At 36.8% G+C, this 22,564-nt stretch overlaps 1 protein-coding gene across 3 annotated transcripts in view; it reads right to left on the bottom strand.

Annotated features, from left to right (window-relative positions):
- Positions 1-22,564, bottom strand: part of LOC127436716 (scm-like with four MBT domains protein 2) — a 70,046-nt gene that overhangs the window by 39,031 nt on the left and 8,451 nt on the right. The window contains exons 2-4 of one of the 3 annotated variants that reach the window (XM_051691026.1): positions 14,231-14,325; positions 13,068-13,308; positions 4,276-4,296 (exon numbers count right to left, since the gene is read on the bottom strand). In XM_051691026.1, the coding sequence (XP_051546986.1) occupies positions 4,276-4,296; positions 13,068-13,308; positions 14,231-14,323 (355 nt within the window). In that variant the 5' untranslated portion in view covers positions 14,324-14,325. The remainder of the gene's footprint in view (positions 1-4,275; positions 4,297-13,067; positions 13,309-14,230; positions 14,326-22,564) is intronic. The other 2 variants (XM_051691027.1, XM_051691028.1) reach the window with 2 other exon arrangements.

The following is a 22,564-nucleotide window of genomic DNA, read 5'->3' as shown; positions in this document are numbered from 1 at the left end:
TTTTGATAACTTTGCAAACTTATTATAAAGCAAAAACTGAAATATCACACTGACATAAGTATTCAGACCATTTGCTGTGACATTTTAAATTTAGCTCAGATGCATCCCATTTCTCTGGATCATCTTTGAGATGTTTCTACACTTTGATTGGAGTCCACCTGTGGTAAATACAATTGATTGTATATTGTACATGATTTGGAAAGGCACACACATGTCAATATAAAGTCTCACAGCTGAAAATGCATATCAGAGCAAAAACCAAGCCATGAGGTCAAAGGAACTGCCTGCAGAGCTCATAGACAGATTTGTGTCAAGGCACAGATTTGGGGATGGCTACAAAAAATATTTGGCAGCATTGAAGGTTCCCAAGAGCACAGTGACCTCCATAATTCTTAAATGGAAGAAGTTTGGAACAACCAGGACTCTTCCTAGAGCTGACCATCCGGCCAAACTGAGCAATCGGGGGAGAAAGGCCTTGGTAAGAGAGGTGACCAAGAACCAGATGGTCACTCTGGTTGAGGTCCAGAGATCATGTGTGGAGAAGGGAGAAACTTGCAGAAGGACAACTATCACTGCAACACTCCACCGATCTGGGCTTTATGGCAGAGTGACCAGATGGAAATCTCTTCTCAGTACAAGACAACAACAACAACAACAACAACAAAAAACACCTAAAGGACTCTCAGACTGTGAGAAACAAGATTCTCTGGTCTGATGAAATGAAGATTGAACTGTTTGGCCTCAATTCCAAGCATCATGTCTGGAGGAAACCAGGCACCGTTCATCACCTGCGCAATACAATCCCAACAGTGAAGCATGGTGGTGGTAGCATCATGCTGTGGGGGTGTTTTTAAGCGGCTGGTACTGGTCAGGGTTGAAGGAAAGCTGAACGCAGCAAAATACAGAGATATCCTTAATGAAAATCTGGTCCCGAGCTCTCAGAACCTCAGACTCGCCCAAAGGTTCACCTTCCAACAGGACAATGACACTAAGCCCACAGCCAAGACAACGCAAGAGTGTCTTAGGAACAACTCTGTGAATGTCCTTGAGTGGCCCAGCCAGAGTCCGGACTTGAACCCAATCGAACATCTCTGGTGAGACCTGAAAATGGCTGTCCACCGACGGTCCCCATCCAACCTCACAGAGTTTGAGAGGATCTGCAGAGAAGAATGGCAGAAAATCCCCAAATCCAGGTGTGCAAAGCTTGTCGCATCATACCCAAAAAGACTTGAGGCTGTAATCGCTGCCAAAGGTGCTTCAACTAAGTAGTGAGATAAGGGTCTGAATACTTATGTCAGTGTGATATTTCAGTTTTTTCTTTTTAATAAATTTGTGAAGTTAACAACAATCTGGTTTTTGCTTTGTCATTATGGGGTATGGGGTGTAGATTAATGTGAGAAAATAATAATAATTTAAAGCATTTTAGCATAAGGCTGCAACATAACAAATTTTGAAAAAAATAAAGGGGTCTGAATACTTTCTGAATGCACTGTAAATATATAAAAAATATTTTTCAATTATATTACACAAAATATATTAAATATACTGTATGTTTTTCAGGGGCATTTTTTACCTTTATGAGCATTTTAGGGTATATGTTTTTCTAAAAATATGACATAATATTACATTGTTGTTTTATGGCAATTACTTAAATTTAATCAATTCATTAAAATAAAAATGTATCAGAATAATCAAATAAACTGTTACCTATAGAATTGAATGAACATCAAATAATTTAGTCTGATAATTAGTATACTATATAATAGAATAGAATATTAAGAAAAAATATTCAATGTTACAAATATGAAATAGAAGAATTCAGTAGGGGAACATTCTTTTCTCCCACATATTCAAATTCGCGGGCATTTTTTTCCCCCGAGTCCTTGTTAATTTTTGACCCTACTGCTTCACATTATGCTTAATCAATAATATGCACATTTAGTTAAAGATTACTTCATTCAGATTGATGGGAATTACAATGTGAGTTCCCCCCCAAAAGTACTTAAAGTATCATTAATGGAATCGTTACATAACACGAAATGTAAAGTGGAATCGGAATCAGAGTTGTTCATTTCCTTTGGATCCTTAATGCCAGCTTTAGAAATTCTGTAATGTGCAACTGGCCAACCAAATGCATAATGTATGCACAACTGTATTGCTTTATTTATCTTACTTGTATGTCATTTTTCCCCAGAAATTGAAAGCATGTATAAAATGAGTTAAAATTACATATAATGTATAAAATTAGTATACAATTACAGAATGTGCTATGTACATACAGTATGTGCGTGCACCTAGTGAAGCATGCCATGTAGCTTTACATATGACCTCCGGAATTGTTTTAACTTTGTCAGTCTCAGCTACACAAATGCATGCAAATACTCTAACACACACACAAACACACACACACACACACACACACACACACACACACACACACACACACACATACACTCATGCTGACACTATCATAAACTTCACACCTCTGTCTCTCTAACACACACTTTCTCTAACAGGCAGAATAGAGCAGACAAGCATAAAAATCAAGGCAGGAAGGAAAGAATAAAACAGAAAATAGTATAGTATTAAATGAAGACAATGTTAGAAAGTAAAAGAATTGTGAGGTGAAAAGAAAGGTATCAGAGAGACGGGGCGAGAGAGGTAACAAAAAACAAAATAACAAGTAAAGAGAGAGAGAGATGCATGCGTCTGAGATACGGGCGTAGATTTGGGTATAGACATTAGGGAAATGTACCTACCGAAGTCAAGAGACTACTGAATAATCCCTAAATAAATTCTACCAATAATCTCTCCCAGTTATAGTGACATAAACTGGTGGGGGAAGGTGTATGCAAATGCCGGCATATTGACGCAATCACCGGCCAGACTCATCTCACAGGAAAATCAGCAACAGAAAAATATTTGTCTGCTAAAATCGGTCTACGCATTGCAAATTTCTGAACTGCCCCCAGTGGCTGAAGCTGGAGTACATGAGACATGAGAAAACACTATACGAATGAAATATTTGAATGGATGTGACATGAAGGGTACAGCACGTCCGATTTATGGAAACATTTGAACAGTAATTACATTAATACACTCCTAACTCAAACCCTTAACCTAACTCTAATCATGAGGCCAAAACAGCTTTTTTCACATACTTATTTGCAAATGTGGTATTGTTAATGTGATGTCAGAGCAACAGCGTGGGCAATTATTTTCAGGGCATTAATATTTGCTGCATGGTGGTGCTTGTGAGGAATTCAGCACATTGGGTCCAAATTTAGGTGGATTTTTTTCCCCACCCAAAGTAAAAAAAAAAATTACATAAAAAAAGAAAAAAAAAAAAGAAAAAAAAAATATATATATATATATATATTATATATATATATACACACACACACACATCTACATAATTTATAATTATTTATTTAGATATAATTATTTAGATATAAAGGGATTTAGTCAGATTAAATAAAAAATTTTACTTGAATAAAAAACTGTTAATTTTAATCTTAATTTAAAACAGTGTAATCTGCCCTATAACACAAAATGCAGTGACTACATATGTTTTAAGAGTGAATTTTGTAGTTACTGCGATTTTTACATTCCCATTTTTTTCTAGATCTAAGCTTATCACTCAAAAAACAAATTTTTTACACATTTTAATTGTATGCCAAATTTCATTTAAACTCAATTGAGTAATCTTTAAATAATCTACATTATTATGAATTAAGCATAAATGTGAAGTATTTGAATTAAATTAAATTAATACTGAATTATACAAAAAGCTGTACAAGAAATAGTATTTTTTATTTAATATAAAAGAATCTTTATTTGTATTGCTTTGACTTTTTTATTCAGTGTGCAGTGGCCCCAAAACGTATTTGGACACTAAGACCAAACTTAAAATATATGCATTTCATTGCATTAGTTAATAAAACATCAAACTGTGGCATCTGCATTTAGAACCTAACACATTTGAGTTTTTTCTTAAATGATTGTGCTGTCTGTAAAAAAAAAATGCAACTTGGTTTGATATTTTAACGTAATGGTATTCATACATTTTTTAAGTGAGATGAAACCAAATACTTCATTTGAGTTAAATACTCTTTCTAAACAAAAGTAACTGATCAGCTGTAACAAGCAATTTCATTGTTTAGATGAAAACATGGTGTAAATTGATTTTATAGTGTCCCCACCAATGTAAATACCAAACCTACGCCCTTGGTCTGAGAGATGAGAAACAGAGAGAGAAAAGTAGGCTCGGCTTACCTGCTCTGAGGTAAACGTTATCTGAGAAACAAACAGATAGGAACAGAGATGACCAGCAAATACACACTGACTAAACACACGCTCATAAACACACTCAAAGAAGACACTTCTGACGATAAGCAAACATGGTTAAACAGTCTTTGTGGCATACGTGTTCTTTTATTAAGTCTTTGTACACATTATAAAACCTAATTAAACAGGTTTGCTTGCAATTGTTCAATTTACTTCAGATGCCAGGTTAATTTACTTCCATATTTTCTGGCTAACGATAAATTAACTTTGACAGTGCATTCCATAATCCATGTGATTAAAAGCTAAGGAGCATTAAATGCTGTTTCAGGCTCTATTTCTACCACTGGCTATTTTTCTGTCAAAACATGTGATGTGGGATAAAATGATGTGTAAATCAAACTAAAAATGTGATATGTGTTAACTAAGAATACATGTTGCAGCAGTCATCCAAATGTATTGTGAGGTCATATCCTCCTCTTAAAGCAATAGTTCTCCCAAAATAAGAAGTCTCTCATCACTTACTCACCCTCATGCCAGCCCAGATGTGTGACTTACTTTCTTCAGGAAAACACAAACAAAGATTTTAAGAAGAACATCTCAGCTCTGTAGGTCCATCGGATGCAAGTGAATTGTGAACAAAACTTTGAAGCTCCAAAAAGCACATAAAGGCAGCAGAAAAGTAATCCATACAACTCCAGTGTTTAAATCCATTTCTTCAGAAATGGTCTAATTCGTTTTGGTAGAGACCAGACAAAAATATAATTCCTTTTTCACTACAAATGTTGACAGCAGTCTCCTTGGTGATCGTGATTTCAAGCTTGATTACGCTTCTCAGCACCATCTAGCACTATGTGCATGGGTCAAGCACTAGGACACGTAATCAAGCTTGAAATCATGATCGTGCCCAGAGACTGCAATGGCAACATGTACAGTGGAAAATGAGTTATATTTTGGTTTGTTCTCACCCAAAACCAATTAGATCGTTTCTGAAGACACTGATTAAACCACTGGAGTCTGGATTACCTTTATGCTGCCTTTATGTGCTTTTTGGAGCTTCAAAGTTTTGTTCACCATTCATTTACATTATTTGGACCTACAGAGCTGAAATATTCTTCTAAAAATCTTCATTTGTGTTCTGCAGAAGAAAGAAAGTCATACACAACTGGGATGGCATGAGGGTGAGTAAATGATGAGAGAATTTTCATTTTTGGGTGAACTATCCCTTTAATCACTTTACAAACCCCATGAAATCAAACTGAAGTTTTGTGGATTTCTGATGATATCTATTAGCTTTGAGGACATCTCTATGCAAGTGTACTCCTAAAAGTAAAAGTACATTTTTTTAGCTTCAGGAAAATGTACCAACATTTTGATGACATCGTCTTGTGCTCAGGGATGTATACAAATTTGAATAGAATGAGAATGCCTCTCCCCCTAATACCACCTGTTTCTACTACTGAACAGCAAATAATTCTGTGTAGTTGTTTTAATGCTAATGCTTTTCTTTTTTTTTACTTTTATAAATGTACTTAGTTTGCCATCAACTAGTTGCGAAGGAAGTGTCTTTGTGTGGTTTTGCCAGGCTAGAGATCTGAATTGGTCTGTTTTACATGTTCTCAAACTAACCCTCATCTCAGAAATGCAAAGACAGATTGTATCTATTTCCTCTAAAAACACATACACACAAACACACACACACACACACACACAAAATGATAGATTGCCTGACAGCAGCTTAAGTACAACCCAATGTTATCACTATTAATGCATCCATAACAGAAGGATGGAGATCATATCTATATAAACAAGATATAAAAATCTAATTGAAGTTCAAATCACAAATCAAACACTATACAATCACATACCAATTGTATCATTTGCATAAGTTTGTGTATTTGGTGTTGAAAGTTTGTAAACCCTTCGTAACTCCAGCAAGACTCCTTGTATGTAAATCCTTAAATATACAACTGGTTTAAACAATCAAGGTCATTAATCGAATGCAAGCCAGTCGATTTAAAAATATTGATTTGTGGCGGCTGATTACAAATATTTATGAAAGGAAATTTTGAGGGATTTGGCTTGGTTTATTATAAAAATAAAAATAAATGTGATAACACTTTATAATCAGGATCTATACATTAACATTAGTTAATGTATTATGTGTCACGAACTAACAATGAACAATCATTTCTACAGCATTTAATCTTGGTTAATGTAAATGTGTAATTATTCTATTGTTCATTGATAGTTTGTGTTATTTCATAATGTTTTAATTAATGTTATAATAAACTTTAAATGTTCAGATGTTTTAGTATATGCAGAACAGCACAGAACTCTGTAGTATTACTCATATACTGTGCCAAAACATAATGGAATATATGACTATTTGAGATAGATTTGAAAAATGTACGAAGTTGGAAGAGAGATATATGAATGTGCTTCTGACACACACCTTTGGCGTTAACACTGTGACTAATCAACTTCACGCATATTTTGAATTATTAAAATTCAGCGGTTGTTTGTACGCCAATTAGTCACATATGAATCAAATGGGCTGACAGAAAGAGTGTTCTTTAGGGGCCGTTCACACGACAATGTTTTCAACTAAAAACGGAAAACTTTTTATGCGTTTTGGCTGTTCGTTTACAAGACAACGGCGTTTTGGGGCCTGATAACGCAAACTTTTGAAAACGGGTTTCAAAGTGTACGTTTTTGAAAACGATGCCTTATCATCTCCGTGTAAACATACAAAAATGTGAATTTGTGAAAATGATGACGTCATACGCACGCGTATTACGTGTTATATAAAGAATGACGGATTGATAGGCATCAATTTGAGATGTATAATTATCAGTATCAATACTGGTGTCTGTGCAAATAACAACAATCAACAGTTTATTCATTTGGAGTGTTTTGTATGGAGTGTGAACATTGTACAGTAGGCAGAACCTGCAATTTGAAAATCTTGAAATTAATGTATGGATTCAGATGGGAAAAATTTATTTGTATTTTAAATGTTATTTATTTATTTACTTCATTTTATTTGATGTACCTTTACCCTGCAATTCATTCACCCACCGCTTATGTATATAGCCTATAGACAGAGATGTGATGCCATGTACAGTATTCAATGATATGCAAAAATATGAAAACATGAGGCAATGCATGTTAGATCGAGTGTAAACAAGACCTCTCTCTCCGTCAGAAGATATCCATATAGAGTTCTGTCTGATATCCAAAACCAGTCAACATCAACAGCTTATGTTAACTTACTCTCCTACCAGCCCAAGAGTCAGCAGGGGGAATACAGAAGAAGAAAGGAGATGAAGTGATGGTAAAAATGAGCAGAGTTTATTGAATAATCTTGAGAGTTCAGTCTATAGGCATGCGCGCGAGACATTCAAAATTACATTGGCGGACTACAGGACTGTGTTTGTGCTGCTCAAGATTTTGAGTTTATTGATGCTTCTGCAGCAAAGTAATTGTAGTAATAAAGCAACCTCATCGTCTGTCCAGACAAAATTGCTCGATGCTTTCGCCATCTTCATTGTTTGTATTCACCGCTCTGTGGAAGAATGCTTATGTGCGCAGGCGCATAGTGTTTCTTTACAAAGTGACATCGCCAACTACTGGCCTGGCATGCATAATACAGTGTTTTAGTCATTTTCGCAGATCCGTGTGAACGGGGATCCTTTTGACAACGTTGTCGTCTGTACGCAAAACTTTTCAAAAACGCAAAGAGAAAACTTTTCCATTTTTAGTACATCGTTGTCGTGTAAACATACCCTTATTCTCGCAGAAATGGGATCAGCATTGCATGCTATTGCTGTTAGACCAGTCGAGCATGCGTTTGTCAACAAAGCACTTTGTAAATCGGATTGCATCTCTATGCTCCAGAAACTTTCCTGCCAAACTCATTTTTCTGATATGAGAAAAACAGATATGGTCAGATTTCTATAGGACAGGTTTAACAATTTACATAAAGTGTGGTTTGATCGCATGTACACCTTTGTACATCTGTACGTCTCAACATTCTGTTTATTTTTTAACCAGTATGCAGACCAGGGTCAGTATTTAATGAGGGCTTGGTGAGAAAATGCCATAGAATAAGAAAAAAAAATAAATAAAAAAAATCAACATTTTTGAAGAGATTCAAAATGCGGGGGCCAAAACAATGCCCCTGTTATAAATTCCTCTTTGTTTTATTTGTAACATCTGATATATTTCTATATTAGGCATATTATATCCATATCCCTTGAATTTCCAAGGGAATTTCCGACACTGCTATAGACCCCTTTAAAGCCTTAAGATGAAGTATGTAACTTTTTTGGTGTTAAAATACTTTCTCCTATCCCAACTTTATATGCAAAGACAACTATTAGTAAGCCATTCATTGGTTAATTTTCTTGAAAACTGTAAAACACTGTGTCTCTGTGGTGCTATGAAAATTGCTGGGGGGTTTTCTGAGTGCCCATCTCAAGAGAGACAATAACATTGACTCGACCATTGGATTGAGTTGGGGGCGGGGCAATCTGTTTGTTTGATCAACATCAAACGGGCCATTTTCAGAAAGCTGTTTTGGACACAATGTTTATTTTTGCTATTTCATTTGGTGGTACTAATGGCGCAGAAATTACATCAGCTTTAAAAACTCAAATTTCATTGTATACCTAAATATTCCAGATTTTGAAAGGTGCATGTTAAGGAGCTTTCATTTAGGATGCTAGAGGTTTTATTGTATGCAGCCCTTTAAAACTCATAACAATATAGCCAGCAGTAAATAAGTAATATGCCTTGTAATTTATTGCCTTTGATCATGTGAAACACATTTTCCAAAGGACTAAATGGTCCTTCACTTTGTCACATAAAGACTAAATGAAAAAAAGGATCTTCAGAAGGCCTTCAAAAAAAATCCTCAAAATGGGCCTGACTGAATAAACTGCTCTTTGCTTGTCAGGCAAGATCCTCAGCGTCTTTTATCCTTGACACCAAGCACAACTATATTTACAAATTTTGGGAGATGGACAAGAGCTTCTTTTATGCTTTCTTTCTTTGATATGTCATCTTCTCCATAAGATATAATACACTACTGAGAGCATTGCACATACTTAAGTAACCGAAAGGTTGAACACCATTAAGGGATCAGATCTCAAAACTGCAGGAGGCTCTGGTGTAAGCCACCAGCAAAATTCTTCTGTACCACAGTACCACAATTAATTATGTGATATGGTCAAAGACTATGGCCCATGGCCTTACATCACAGCTATGTAGACTTTGTGCATGTGTATTGCAGATCTTCATTTAAGTAATTATACATGACACATAAGGACTAGGATATCTTGTAATTAGTTAAATTTAAGTTAAAAATAAGCCATCTGTTGAAATATTACTACTATTAATGGTACAGATTTTTATATCAAGTTGTAAAATTTTGCCCCAATTTGTAGATGTTTGTTTCAATAAACCTACTGTATATGCATCCAGTACTTCTTATTATGACCAAAGCAGAGATCTTTTCCAAGAACACAACATGTAATCTTCTATTCTACACTAATTCTTCACAGCTCTTTAGAGTGGTGTAACGTCTTCTAAAAATGGATAACTTAGTCAATGAGCACTTGATTAAACTTCTACCTGAACCCTTGTTCTTAGGTTTCCATTTGAAGACTGTTTGACTAACCCCACCCAACCCTACTATAATGATAACACTCTAGCTTCTAACTCTAGATTACCCTATCCTAACCCTAAATTCCAAGATCCGAAATTTAAATCCTGGAACCCTAACCCTACAATCCGAAATTTAAATCCAAGAACCCTAACCCTTAAATACGAAATTTAAATCCCAAATTGCAAATACCAAAATCCAAAGTTTAAATCCCAGGGTGCGTATTATACAAAAATTCCTATCTTAAGTCTTAAGTTAAAATCTGGGCCTCGTTTCCCAAAAGCATCGTAAGCCTAAGTAGATCGTACAGTCCATCTTACGATTCATCTTAGTTTTGCAGCTCGTTTCCCAAAGGCATCATAACTTAAGTAGTACTTGAAAATGCTCGTAGATTAACGAGTGCTCTAGAGTACTCGTACAGCGTTAAGAACATTGTAAGGACACAGGCTTATGCAGACACCTGCAGGACAATCGCACAATTACACCTGATACAATTTTAATACCTATAGCTACAATTTATGCTCATTTAATATCAGTATACATACATTTTATTTTATTATTATTTACTAACAATGATAATAATAACAATAATAAATGCAGAAAATGCTTAGTTAATATCGGATGAACAGATAAATTAATAGGTAAACAAATAAAGTTATTTGTGGACTAGTTGGTAACAACAAAGTGCTAGCATGATTGTTGCAGAGAACTATAAGAATTACAATCGGAGAGAGAAAGAAAAAAGTCCATAACTTGCTGCCATGCATGAAAAACATCTGTACGGTATATTGGCTCCTCGTGAATGTCCCTAAAGCGTAGCTTCCACGCGTCTCTTTATTTTGTGCTCCGCAATAAAGGGGAACTTTGTGATATTCAATTAATGCTTGTCATTGGCAGGACAATGCACAGGGTCTCCGCTTTCTTCACTGATACTGGAAGCTTTAATCTCGACCCACAGAGCAAATTTTGAAAACAGAATATTAAAATGCAAAGATGATGAAGGAAGCAGTGATTGTGTAAAATAAATATATTGTTCTGCATAAAACGATTGCAAAACAAAATGCAATTATGTGGTGAATTAGGTTGTACATTTAAGAAAATATTTTAAAATATATCCAGCGAGCTAAATAACAAATGTTTTTAAATTTACGCAGTACTTAAGTGACCTTCTGACATGCTATATTCCATCATGTTCATTACGATCACAAATTACTGGCCTGTTAATAGTTCCTAGAATATCAAAATCCACAAAAGGAGGAAGATCCTTTTCATATTTGGCTCCTAAACTATGGAATAGTCTCCCTAACACTGTTCGAGATGCAGACACACTCACTCAGTTTAAGTCTAGACTAAAGACTCATCTATTTAGCCAGGCATACCCCTAATTTATCCTTCAACTCACAATTAGGCTGCTTTAGTTAGGCCTACTGGAACCAGAAACCAGAAACCAGAAACATTGATCATGATCTATAACTCTGCATCTACGCTAATATTATTCTATTTGTTTCCATATCTCAACCTTGGGAATCATATGTGCATCCTCTCACATTCATGTTAAGTGCAGTTTTGGGAAACACATGTAAAAAATAACGAACATTCATAAAATCAAATAAAGATAAATCGTTTTTGGAAACGAGGCCCTGATCAGTTAAGTTAGGAGTGTTCACAAATTCATATTACAAAAGCAAATCTTAACTTGAAAAAAAAAAAAAAAGCAAAAACTTAACTTTCTGTAATACACCCCCTGAACCCCAACCCTAATTCCAAAATTTAAATCCCGGAACCCTAACCCTAAAATCCAAAATTCCAATGCCAGAACCCTACCTGCAAAATCCAAAATTTAAATCCTGAATCCCTAACCCCAAAATCCAAAATTTAAATACTGGATCCCTAACCCGAAAATCTGAAATTTTAAATCCCATATCCTTAACCCCAAAATTTTAAGTTTAAATCCCAGAACCCTAACAGCAAATTTCCAAAATTTAAATCCTGGATCACTAACCTGAAAAACCAACATTAAATCCTTGATCCCTAACCCTAAAATCCAAAATGTATATCCCAGATCCCTAACCCTAAAATTCAAAATTTAAATGCTGGAACTTAAACCCTAAATTCCAAAGTTTAAATCCCAGAACCCTCACCCTAAAATTCTGGAACCCTAAACCTTAATCCAAAATTTTAAATCCTAGATCCCTAACCCTAAAATCTAAAATTTAAATCCTGAAACTCAAGCCCTAATTTCCACAATCTGAAATTTAAATCCCAGAACCTCAATCCCATAACCTAACCCTAATTCTACCCGATCCTACCCTCTCCAATCCATACCCTACTGTCCTTACTATACCCTAAACCTGACCCTAAATATATTTGGGCCCCTATCCTCTCATGGACTATTTATTACATAATATAATGAACCAAAACAAACCCTTCACGGGAGCAGGACATCATACCGGCATCTAATAAGAGCTGTCGTTATGTATGAATAGCTGCCAGTACTTTGACATCATTTTTGCATCATTGCCGATACCAGCTCATTTCAGGCACTTGTATTGATGACTTTGACAACCATGGCAAGCCCCAGACACAGATGAATTACAATATAAGGTACTGCAACTGTTCACAATTCTTGTGTCTGGACAAACATTGAAAATAGTGATTGTTAAAGTTTATGGGCAAATGATGTGTTCTGGTGGCTAACACTGATAACCTGCTGTCAAGAATCAATCCAAGCATTCCAAAGTTCCAGCCCTTGAGAGAAGATAATTCACTTAAACCTAAAGCCCATGTCAGACTTTCCAGCTGTTACAGACACTACAATAAATGATAACTCATTGGGATCATGAATGGTTGTTGGACACCAATAGAGATATTACTCAAACAAGAGGATGAGTGTTTTTCCATACAACTTTGCATTGTTTGCTCTGTTGGGAAAAGTATTTAAACCCTTTGTACTGTTGATTATCAGAACAAACAAGGTGGGGTGCCGTACTGTGTGAGAAGAAATGAGTGTGTGTGTTCGAACGTGAATTTGTTTGGATAGGAAGGACTGTTCTAACATGTACTTTAATCTGTGTTTGAATAGACGTATATTAGTTTGCATGCATTTGTGCCTTACCTTCAGGTGGTTGAAGCATTTTGTTGTTCTGAGAGCACCAACCGACAGGATGTAGTTCGGCTGTCATGATGTCACACCAGAAATCAGCCTTGCGGTCGTCGCCATAGCCACAGTAGCGTAACAATAGCAACTGACCACATGTGGTTATGATGGTGGCGACCCAATATGTATCCAGACTGCCCTTATTGGCTACCTCGAGCTTCATTCCAGGCTGAAAACTGCTCTGAAGGCTGAGCTCCACCTGAAACGTCCAATCAGATGTTAATGATGACATAAAAAGAATCCATTGGGCTGCTTCAAAATACAAAAACAAAACTCACAGTAATATCTAATAAACAAGTGGGGTAATTTATGTGAAAATCTGAATATTGCAAAACCAATTTGCGAATAAAGCAATGCTTCCACCCCATGTGTTTAAGAGAACAAAATCGTCACTTCTGGGGATATTTGTGCAAAATAGTATTGAAAACAGAAGTTGAAGCCACTCCGGATCTTTTATTAAAGGTAATAAATTACTTTCAATTTAGAACATGCAGACAAAACACCCTGATGAACTTCATGTTTGCTAGCGTTCATGCCTTATGTCTGGGAGCGAAAGCATATCACACAGTTCTGGCAGGTAATAGTAGCCAATCATTTTGATGACAGGCTTTGGTATTTCAGAATAACAAGAGCAACATTTCAGATGCTATGTGATTATATTGCTGATATTTTTTGAGCGAATTATGCATTTGTAACCAGTCCTGCTCGACCCGCTCTGAGCGGGATTCCGGCAAGAGAGGCGGACGCGCTAACAAGGAGGCTAAATTCTACAGCCTCTAGAATCAGTCACTAGTGTGCCTCTTGAAGCCAGGGGAGTGAGGTTTACACATACCGCATAGCTATCTTGTACCAGCTGGCTCCCATTACACATTCACATGTCTTGTTGAGGTTCAAAGCCATTAATAGGAAATGTGTTTCCATTGTAGTTTATGCACGTCTTCTTACCAAATAAAAAATGGATCCACCTCAAGCAAGTGTACGGTTTTTTATGCTCCTTTAGAAACTTTATTCACATCTTGGTGTTTCCAGCCAGCATTTTTTATGCAATATCTCAAAATTAAAATAAAGTACATGGATGGAAACCCAGCCAATGTGTCTATGTGTGTTAAGAGTATTCTCACATGTCTGAATGACGTGTGTGGGGCAGCAGTGGCTCCAGTCTCCTCGAGATACTCCTCCCAGTTAAAATCCATCTCCTCCTCCACACAATCCATGCCTGTTCGGAGGAGATAGACAGAATTTGTTTGTGAGTGTAAAACAAGGACACAGTACATGTTATTTTGGCTAGGTGTTAGAGATAGTAGTCCACAACGAGATTTTAGAAAATTCAAAACCGTGAATGGTGTTTGCACATGCAAACTTTACTGCAACAACACACATAAATGTGACTGAAATGACATTGCTATGTTGTTGCTAAGGTGTTCAAAGTGGTTGTTAGTATGTTGCTATGCAGCTGCTAAGGCGCTATGTGTGGTTGATAAGGAGTTTCTAGTTCTTTATGATCTTTTAGTCTCTGGATATGACTCAAGTCCCTCCATCAATGTAAGTCTAAGAGATGTTTTTTCCCACCAGTTTTATCACCCACCAGGCAAAAATCATAAGTCTGATCACTTAAGGAGCACTGTTTTATTGTAAATGGGGGTCTTTGCCCAGACAGGTGCTTTCAATTCATTCTGCCCTCATCCATTTGTTTGATCCACTGGTTATTACTCCCTTTAAATAAAGCGACTTTTCATTGCTTAACAGATGTTAATAACGTCCATTCATAATATTTTACCATCCTAGATGGAACTGGCCCTCAGAGCATTTAGGCATATCTAGTATCACACACACGGATATTAAGAAAGAAGAGTAGAGCACACAAATTAATGATTATATACAGTTAAAGCTGTACATACACAGTTAAACTTAAACATAAAGGTACACAAACATTAAGAAAAACCACTACGAACATAAATTATGGTAGAAATCCATCCAATGTTTATGGAGGAATAGTTCACCCAACAAGAAAATTCTGTCTTCGCTTCAGAAGACTTGGAATGTATGTTTCTATGCGAGTGCATTATTTTTTGTGTGTGCAATTTTTGAATCTAGATGTTGTTGTTCATGCATAGTGCAATAAAGGTGACATTTGTGAAAACCCTGATAGGCTATACATTTCACGTGTCACACTCTTTATTTTACTAACTAAAAGGAATACTCCGGGTTCAATACAAGTTAAACACAATCAACAGCACTGGTGGCATAATACTGATTACCTCAAAAATTACTTTTGAGTTGCCCCTCCTTTTCTTTAAAAAAAAAGCAAAGATCTGGGTGACAGTGAGGCACTTACAATGGAAGTGAATGGGGCCAATCTGTACACGTTAAAATACTTACTGTTTCAAAAGTTTTGCCACAAGACATAAACAACGTGTGTTAGCATGATTTTAGTGTGATCAAATCACTTACTAACCTTTGTAAAGTTATAGCCAATTTTACAACTTCATTGCCATGATGATGTAATGTTAACAGACCCTAAAATGACTGTAAAAATAAAAATTTTACAGCTCAAATAATACATGCGTTTGTACAATTTTTATGTAAAAATTATCCCTTAACCATACCTTTATTTTTAAGAGGGATATTATTATGACTTAATGAGACCAGGTTAAATCCATCCATTTCAACATTGAAAAATACATTAAATGTACATCTAACAACACTTGACTTCCTGTTGTTGCTGGCGTCTAGCTCGAGTCTGTGTTTGTAGCCTGCTAGTTTTTTTTAGCATCGTTATCTATCTGTTTTCAGCTTTTAATCTTTAATATCTGCCATTTTTCAGCACACATCAGGTTTTCCCCCGCATTATTCTCTTATCGCGATTCAACTGATTTTTCAACGTGCATCCGCTTTCTATTTTTATCGCAATTAAACTGCATGCATTTTACAGCGCGCATGCATTTTACCATGCGCACCCATTTTCTCCTCTGTGTTACACAGATTATTGCATCGATCTCAAAGCACCACTTATCAAGAACAACCATAACAACAAACAATTGCGTGAGGGATTCACAACAATCTCAAACCCTCGCCACTCAGGAACAACCAACAACAACAAACAATTGCAGAAAGTCATGACATCCTCTCATATTATTGCTTCCTGCATTACATGCCACATGTTTACTACAGCTTCTTCCATCAGCAGTGAGGGATTCACATGTGATAAATATAAGGAATTTGTCAGGCTGACGGAGATGGTTAATGAGTTAGAGACCCGCATCCGAATGCTAGTGGAGGTCAGTGAGAAAGAGTAGCCGGTAGATACTGTTTCGGATGTGGGTAGTACAGAGAGCAACACACACACTTTGGTTCAGGCTCTAGAGCCCCCGCAGTTAGGGTGGCGTCTCAGCAGCATACTCTCTCAGCAAAGTGACACCACTATCCCGTTCCTGTTAGGGTTTCCAATCAATTCTCCCCACTCAGTGATGCACCCACTGAGAATCATGTTGAAAGAGCCTTGGTCATAGATGATTCTATTGTAAGGAATGTGGTAATAGAGACTCCAGCCACCATCGTTAAATGCATTCTGGGTGCCAGAGCATCTGACATCAGATCAAATTTAAAAGTGCTGGCTAATGCTAAACGCAGATTTTCTAAAATTGTTATTCATGTTGGCACTAACGATGTCCAGCTTCGCCAGTCAGAGATCACAAGAGATAATGTTAAAGAGGTGTGTGAACTTGCAAAAACGATGTCAGACAATGTAATATGCTCTGGCCCCCCTCCCTGCTCGTCGTGACGATGAGGTTTATAGTGTCAATGAATGGATGGATGTCTGAGTGGTGTCCGGAGAATAGCATAGGATTTATAGACAACTGGAAGAGTTTTTGGGGTAGACCTGACCTGCTAAAGAGAGACAGACTCCATCCCTCCAGGGAAGGTGCCGCTCTCCTCTTTAGTAATTTGGCTCATAGTCTTAATAATGATAGTATTTGACTAACTGGGGCCCAGGTCAGGAAGCAGACAAACTGGCTAATCTGAACATCTGCTAGCTGCCTTGAGACATCACACAGGTCACATAAACTACAACACATAGAGACTGTATCACCTAGATATCATATAGAGACTGCGTCTGTTCCCCGAACTACCAAACACAAACCCCTCACTAAATAATTTAGAAAACTTAAGGTCAAACTTGAAAAAAAAAAAAAAAAAGATAAACATCATATAGGGCTACTAAACATTAGATCTCTTTCAACCAAAGCACTAATTGTAAATTAAATTATTACAAATTATTGTTTGGATGTGCTCTGTTTGACTAAAACCTGGTTTAAACCAGATGAATATATTAGTTTAAATGAATCTACTCCCCAAGGTACAGTATATAGATCACCCAGGCCTTATTCTGATTTCCTTGGTGAATTTGCACATTTTCTATCAGATCTGTTAGTTACTGTAGATACAGCTTTAATTGTTGGCGACTTCAACATTCACATAGATAATGAAAATGACACATTAGGATTAGCATTTATCGATATTCTCAACTCACTTGGAGTTAGACAAAATGTGACAGGACCAACTCATTGCCATAATCATACGTTAGATTTAATTCTGTCATATGGATTTGATGTTGATACTATAGAAATTCTACCGCAGAGCGATGACATCTCAGATCATTTCCTTGTCTCTTGTATGCTGCGATCAGCTAATGTTACTCAATCTACACCCCCCCCCCCGATTAAAGAAAATTAAAGAAAAAAGCCCTGCACCATGGTACAGTGATCACACTCACGCTCTCAAAATGAAGTACAAGTGGAAGAATACAAAATTAGAAGTATTTTGCAGTGCATGGAAGGATAGTGTCAGTAGCTACACACAGGCACTAAAAACTGCCAGGTCAGCATATTTTAACAAACTCATAGAAAATAACCACAACAATCCTAGGTGTTTATTTAGTACTGTGGCTAAATTGGTTAGGAATAAAGCCTCAACTGAACCAGATATTCCGTCACAGCAAAATAGTAACGACTTCATGAATTTCTTTACTGATAAAATTGAAATAATCAGAAATAAAATTGGAATTATGCAGTCATCAGTCACAGTACATCAGAAAACAGTGTCTCATAATTTTCCACACGTGAAACTTCAATCCTTTGCTATCATAGGTCATGAAGATCTAACAAAACTTATCGAAACATCAAAAGCCACAACATGTATGTTAGATCCAAAACAAATTAAGCTCTTAAAAGAGGCATTCCCTGTAATCTCAGAACCTCTTCTTAGTATTATTAACTCCTCGCTATCCTTAGGACATGTCCCAAGAAACATTAAAATGGCAGTTATCAAACCGCTTATTAAGAAGCCACAACTTGATTCTGGAGAACTGGCTAATTATTGACCAATTATGTTGAAAATACTAGAAAAGGTTGTGTCCTCCCAATTATGTTCATTTCTACAGAGAAATAGTATATATGAACAATTTCAGTCGGGATTTAGGCCACACCACAGTTCAGAGGCTTCACTTATCAGAGTTACAAATGACTTACTCTTATCATCTGATCGTGGCTGCATTTCACTTCTAGTGCTTTTAGATCTTAGTGCTGCCTTCAACACAATAGATCACGATATTCTCTTGAATAAGCTAGAGAATTATGTTGGCATTTGTGGACTTGCATTAGCATGGTTTAAGTCCTATTTAACAGATTGCTACCATTTTGTCTGTATAAACGAGGAATTATCAAATCAAACAAAAGTTAAGTATGGAGTGCCACAGGTACCAGTTTAGGGCCTCTGCTTTTCTCCTTATATATGTTTCCCCTGGGAGATATTATCAGGAATCATGGAATAAGTTTCCACTGTTATGCCGACGATACCCAACTTTATATTTTTTCGAACCCCGACTAAATTTCACATTTTTTCAAAGTAGAGTGTATCAGTGAAATCAAACATTGGATGGCCAGAAATGTCCTTCTACTCAATTCCGAGAGAACAGAGGTACTAATTACTGGACCAAAAACCTTTAAAAATAAGCCACTAAAATATAATTTGACTCTTGATGAATGTACTGTTATATCGTCTTCAACAGCGAAGACCTTAGGTGTTATATTTGATACCAATCTGTCATTTGAAAATCTAATTTCCAATGTTTGTTGAACAGCATTCTTCCACCTAAGAAATATTGCTAAGTTATGACACATGCAGTGGCGATTTTAGGGGGTGGCCTGTGGTGGCCTGGGCCACCCCTGAAATCTCATTGGCCACCCTGTGGCCACCCCAGAACTGATTGGTAGTTCATCATGTTCATCAACACAAGAACGAAGAACCAATAGAAACACCTGTCAATCAAAGATGACATCTCAGGTCATTTGTTGATTTAGAGCCACACTGACCCAGGGTCAGTTTTATATTTCTGACCATTATAGTAGTGGTGGGACTGAAGCTGTGTGAGCTGATCTTTGATCAGTGGGGGTTGGGGCAGGCCGCGGGTGGTCAGGCAGGTGCCGCGGGTCGCGGGCAGCGGGCGCCAGGTCTGGAGTATAATGGCCAGTCAGAAGCACGAAGCTGACACGAGCTAGCGTCTACGTCCAACTTCCAATGAGTTGACGACGTCGATTTGTGGTCAAAAAGAAAGCTGTTATTTGAGAGGTATGTTCATCTAATCTAACGTTTAATTTATCCAGAATTTCCATGTGAATGTGAAAACATTTTTTCATTGTTATAGTAGCTAGGTTAAAGAGTAAGCTAGACCCTACACCACATTCAGCATGTTATCTTTATATTGACATGAAATATGAAATGCCATGTTTTCTGATTTAATGACGGAGGAGTGTAAAGCGTTTTACAGATGTATATGTTCAATAGCTAAATTATATATACAGGTGCATCTCAATAAATTAGAATGTCGTGGAAAAGTTCATTTATTTCAGTAATTCAACTCAAATTGTGAAACTCGTGTATTAAATAAATTCAATGCACACAGACTGAAGTAGTTTAAGTCTTTGGTTCTTTTAATTGTGATGATTTTGGCTCACATTTAACAAAAACCCACCAATTCACTATCTCAAAAAATTAGAATACATCATAAGACCAATAAAAAAAACATTTTTAGTGAATTGTTGGCCTTCTGGAAAGTATGTTAATTTACTGTATATGTATATGTACTCAATACTTGGTAGGGGCTCCTTTTGCTTTAATTACTGCCTCAATTTGGCATGGCATGGAGGTGATCAGTTTGTGGCACTGCCGAGGTGGTATGGAAGCCCAGGTTTCTTTGACAGTGGCCTTCAGCTCATCTGCATTTTTTGGTCTCTTGTTTCTCATTTTCCTCTTGACAATACCCCATAGATTCTCTATGGGGTTCAGGTCTGGTGAGTTTGCTGGCCAGTCAAGCACACCAACACCATGGTCATTTAACCAACTTTTGGTGCTTTTGGCAGTGTGGGCAGGTGCCAAATCCTGCTGTAAAATGAAATCAGCATCTTTAAAAAGCTGGTCAGCAGAAGGAAGCATGAAGTGCTCCAAAATTTCTTGGTAAACGGGTGCAGTGACTTTGGTTTTCAAAAAACACAATGGACCAACACCAGCAGATGACATTGCACCCCAAATCATCACAGACTGTGGAAACTTAACACTGGACTTCAAGCAACTTGGGCTATGAGCTTCTCCACCCTTCCTCCAGACTCTAGGACCTTGGTTTCCAAATGAAATACAAAACTTGCTCTCATCTGAAAAGAGGACTTTGGACCACTGGGCAACAGTCCAGTTCTTCTTCTCCTTAGCCCAGGTAAGACGCCTCTGACGTTGTCTGTGGTTCAGGAGTGGCTTAACAAGAGGAATATGACAACTGTAGCCAAATTCCTTGACACGTCTGTGTGTGGTGGCTCTTGATGCCTTGACCCCAGCCTCAGTCCATTCCTTGTGAAGTTCACCCAAATTCTTGAATCGATTTTGCTTGACAATACTCATAAGGCTGCGGTTCTCTCGGTTGGTTGTGCATCTTTTTCTTCCACACTTTTTCCTTCCACTCAACTTTCTGTTAACATGCTTGGATACAGCACTCTGTGAACAGCCAGCTTCTTTGGCAATGAATGTTTGTGGCTTACCCTCCTTGTGAAGGGTGTCAATTATTGTCTTCTGGACAACTGTCAGATCAGCAGTCTTCCCCATGATTGTGTAGCCTAGTGAACCAAACTGAGAGACCATTTTGAAGGCTCAGGAAACCTTTGCAGGTGTTTTGAGTTGATTAGCTGATTGGCATGTCACCATATTCTAATTTTTTGAGATAGTGAATTGGTGGGTTTTTGTTAAATGTGAGCCAAAATCATCACAATTAAAAGAACCAAAGACTTAAACTACTTCAGTCTGTGTGCACTGAATTTATTTAATACACGAGTTTCACAATTTGAGTTGAATTACTGAAATAAATGAACTTTTCCACGACATTCTAATTTATTGAGATGCACCTGTATATGGCTAACCTGTGTGTGAAATGGAAGGGTTTGTGCTGTGACTGTACTTTAAATCTTTACATGAGTTATTTATGAGCTCTTTATGTGTATTATTGGTCAGTCAGACCAATAAAATCTTCAAAGTTTTTATACCTTATTTGACATTTTAAATATGCAGAGGCAGGGCAAATTGCACTTAAATGCCGCAAATGATTTGACTAACTATTTTATTTGGTAATATTCAAAGTAATTGAAGCTATCAGAACATGTGGAAAATAAACCTGAGTAGAGTTTTGTTTTTTTACTGTATTCAGAGCTCAATCTGCAATTTTGGGGTTTCCAGACAGACACCTATAAGCCCTCGTAGCCAATTTCACACACTGATTTGTACCCAATTTAACAATATTTCTGCTGGACAGTGCAGTTATAGCTAATAAATGAATGAATAATTGATTGAATGATTGATTGAACTGCGCCTCAATCAGTTATCACCTGTACTTGTATCTTTTTATGATTATACACTATACCTGATGTTATTCTCTACAATGAGAATAGCTCTTAAAAATGTGTAACTGACTTTTCCTAAACAATTAATGATTTAAAAATGGATGTTATGTTAAAATAACCAGAGATTCCCAGAAACTGTAATAGGTTGAAATAGAACAGGAATAGAAAACTGTCAAATGTCAAAACAACAGTCTGATATTGAATACAAACAATTCAGTGAATGCTAACATGAGTTTAAGAATTCATTTATTCTACATGTGTAGATGTTGAAGCAAAGCAATGTGATATTTACACATTTTGATCATGTGCCATTCATAAATGTTCTCCCGGTATCGCCACCCCACACTAGGTCTGTGCCCCATCTTGGCCACCCCAGTAAAAATGTCCTGGATACGCCACTGGACACATGTTCTCTGTTGCTGATGCCAAAAAACTAATTCATGCATTCATGACCTCAAGACTAGATTATTGTAATGCATTACTGGGAGGATGTCCAGCAAGATCAATAAATAAACTTAA

This window comes from Myxocyprinus asiaticus, chromosome 47 (genome assembly GCF_019703515.2).
Source record: "Myxocyprinus asiaticus isolate MX2 ecotype Aquarium Trade chromosome 47, UBuf_Myxa_2, whole genome shotgun sequence".
NCBI lineage: Eukaryota > Metazoa > Chordata > Actinopteri > Cypriniformes > Catostomidae > Myxocyprinus > Myxocyprinus asiaticus.
Note: the sequence above shows the minus strand (reverse complement) of the source record. Positions and strands in the feature narration are given on the sequence as shown.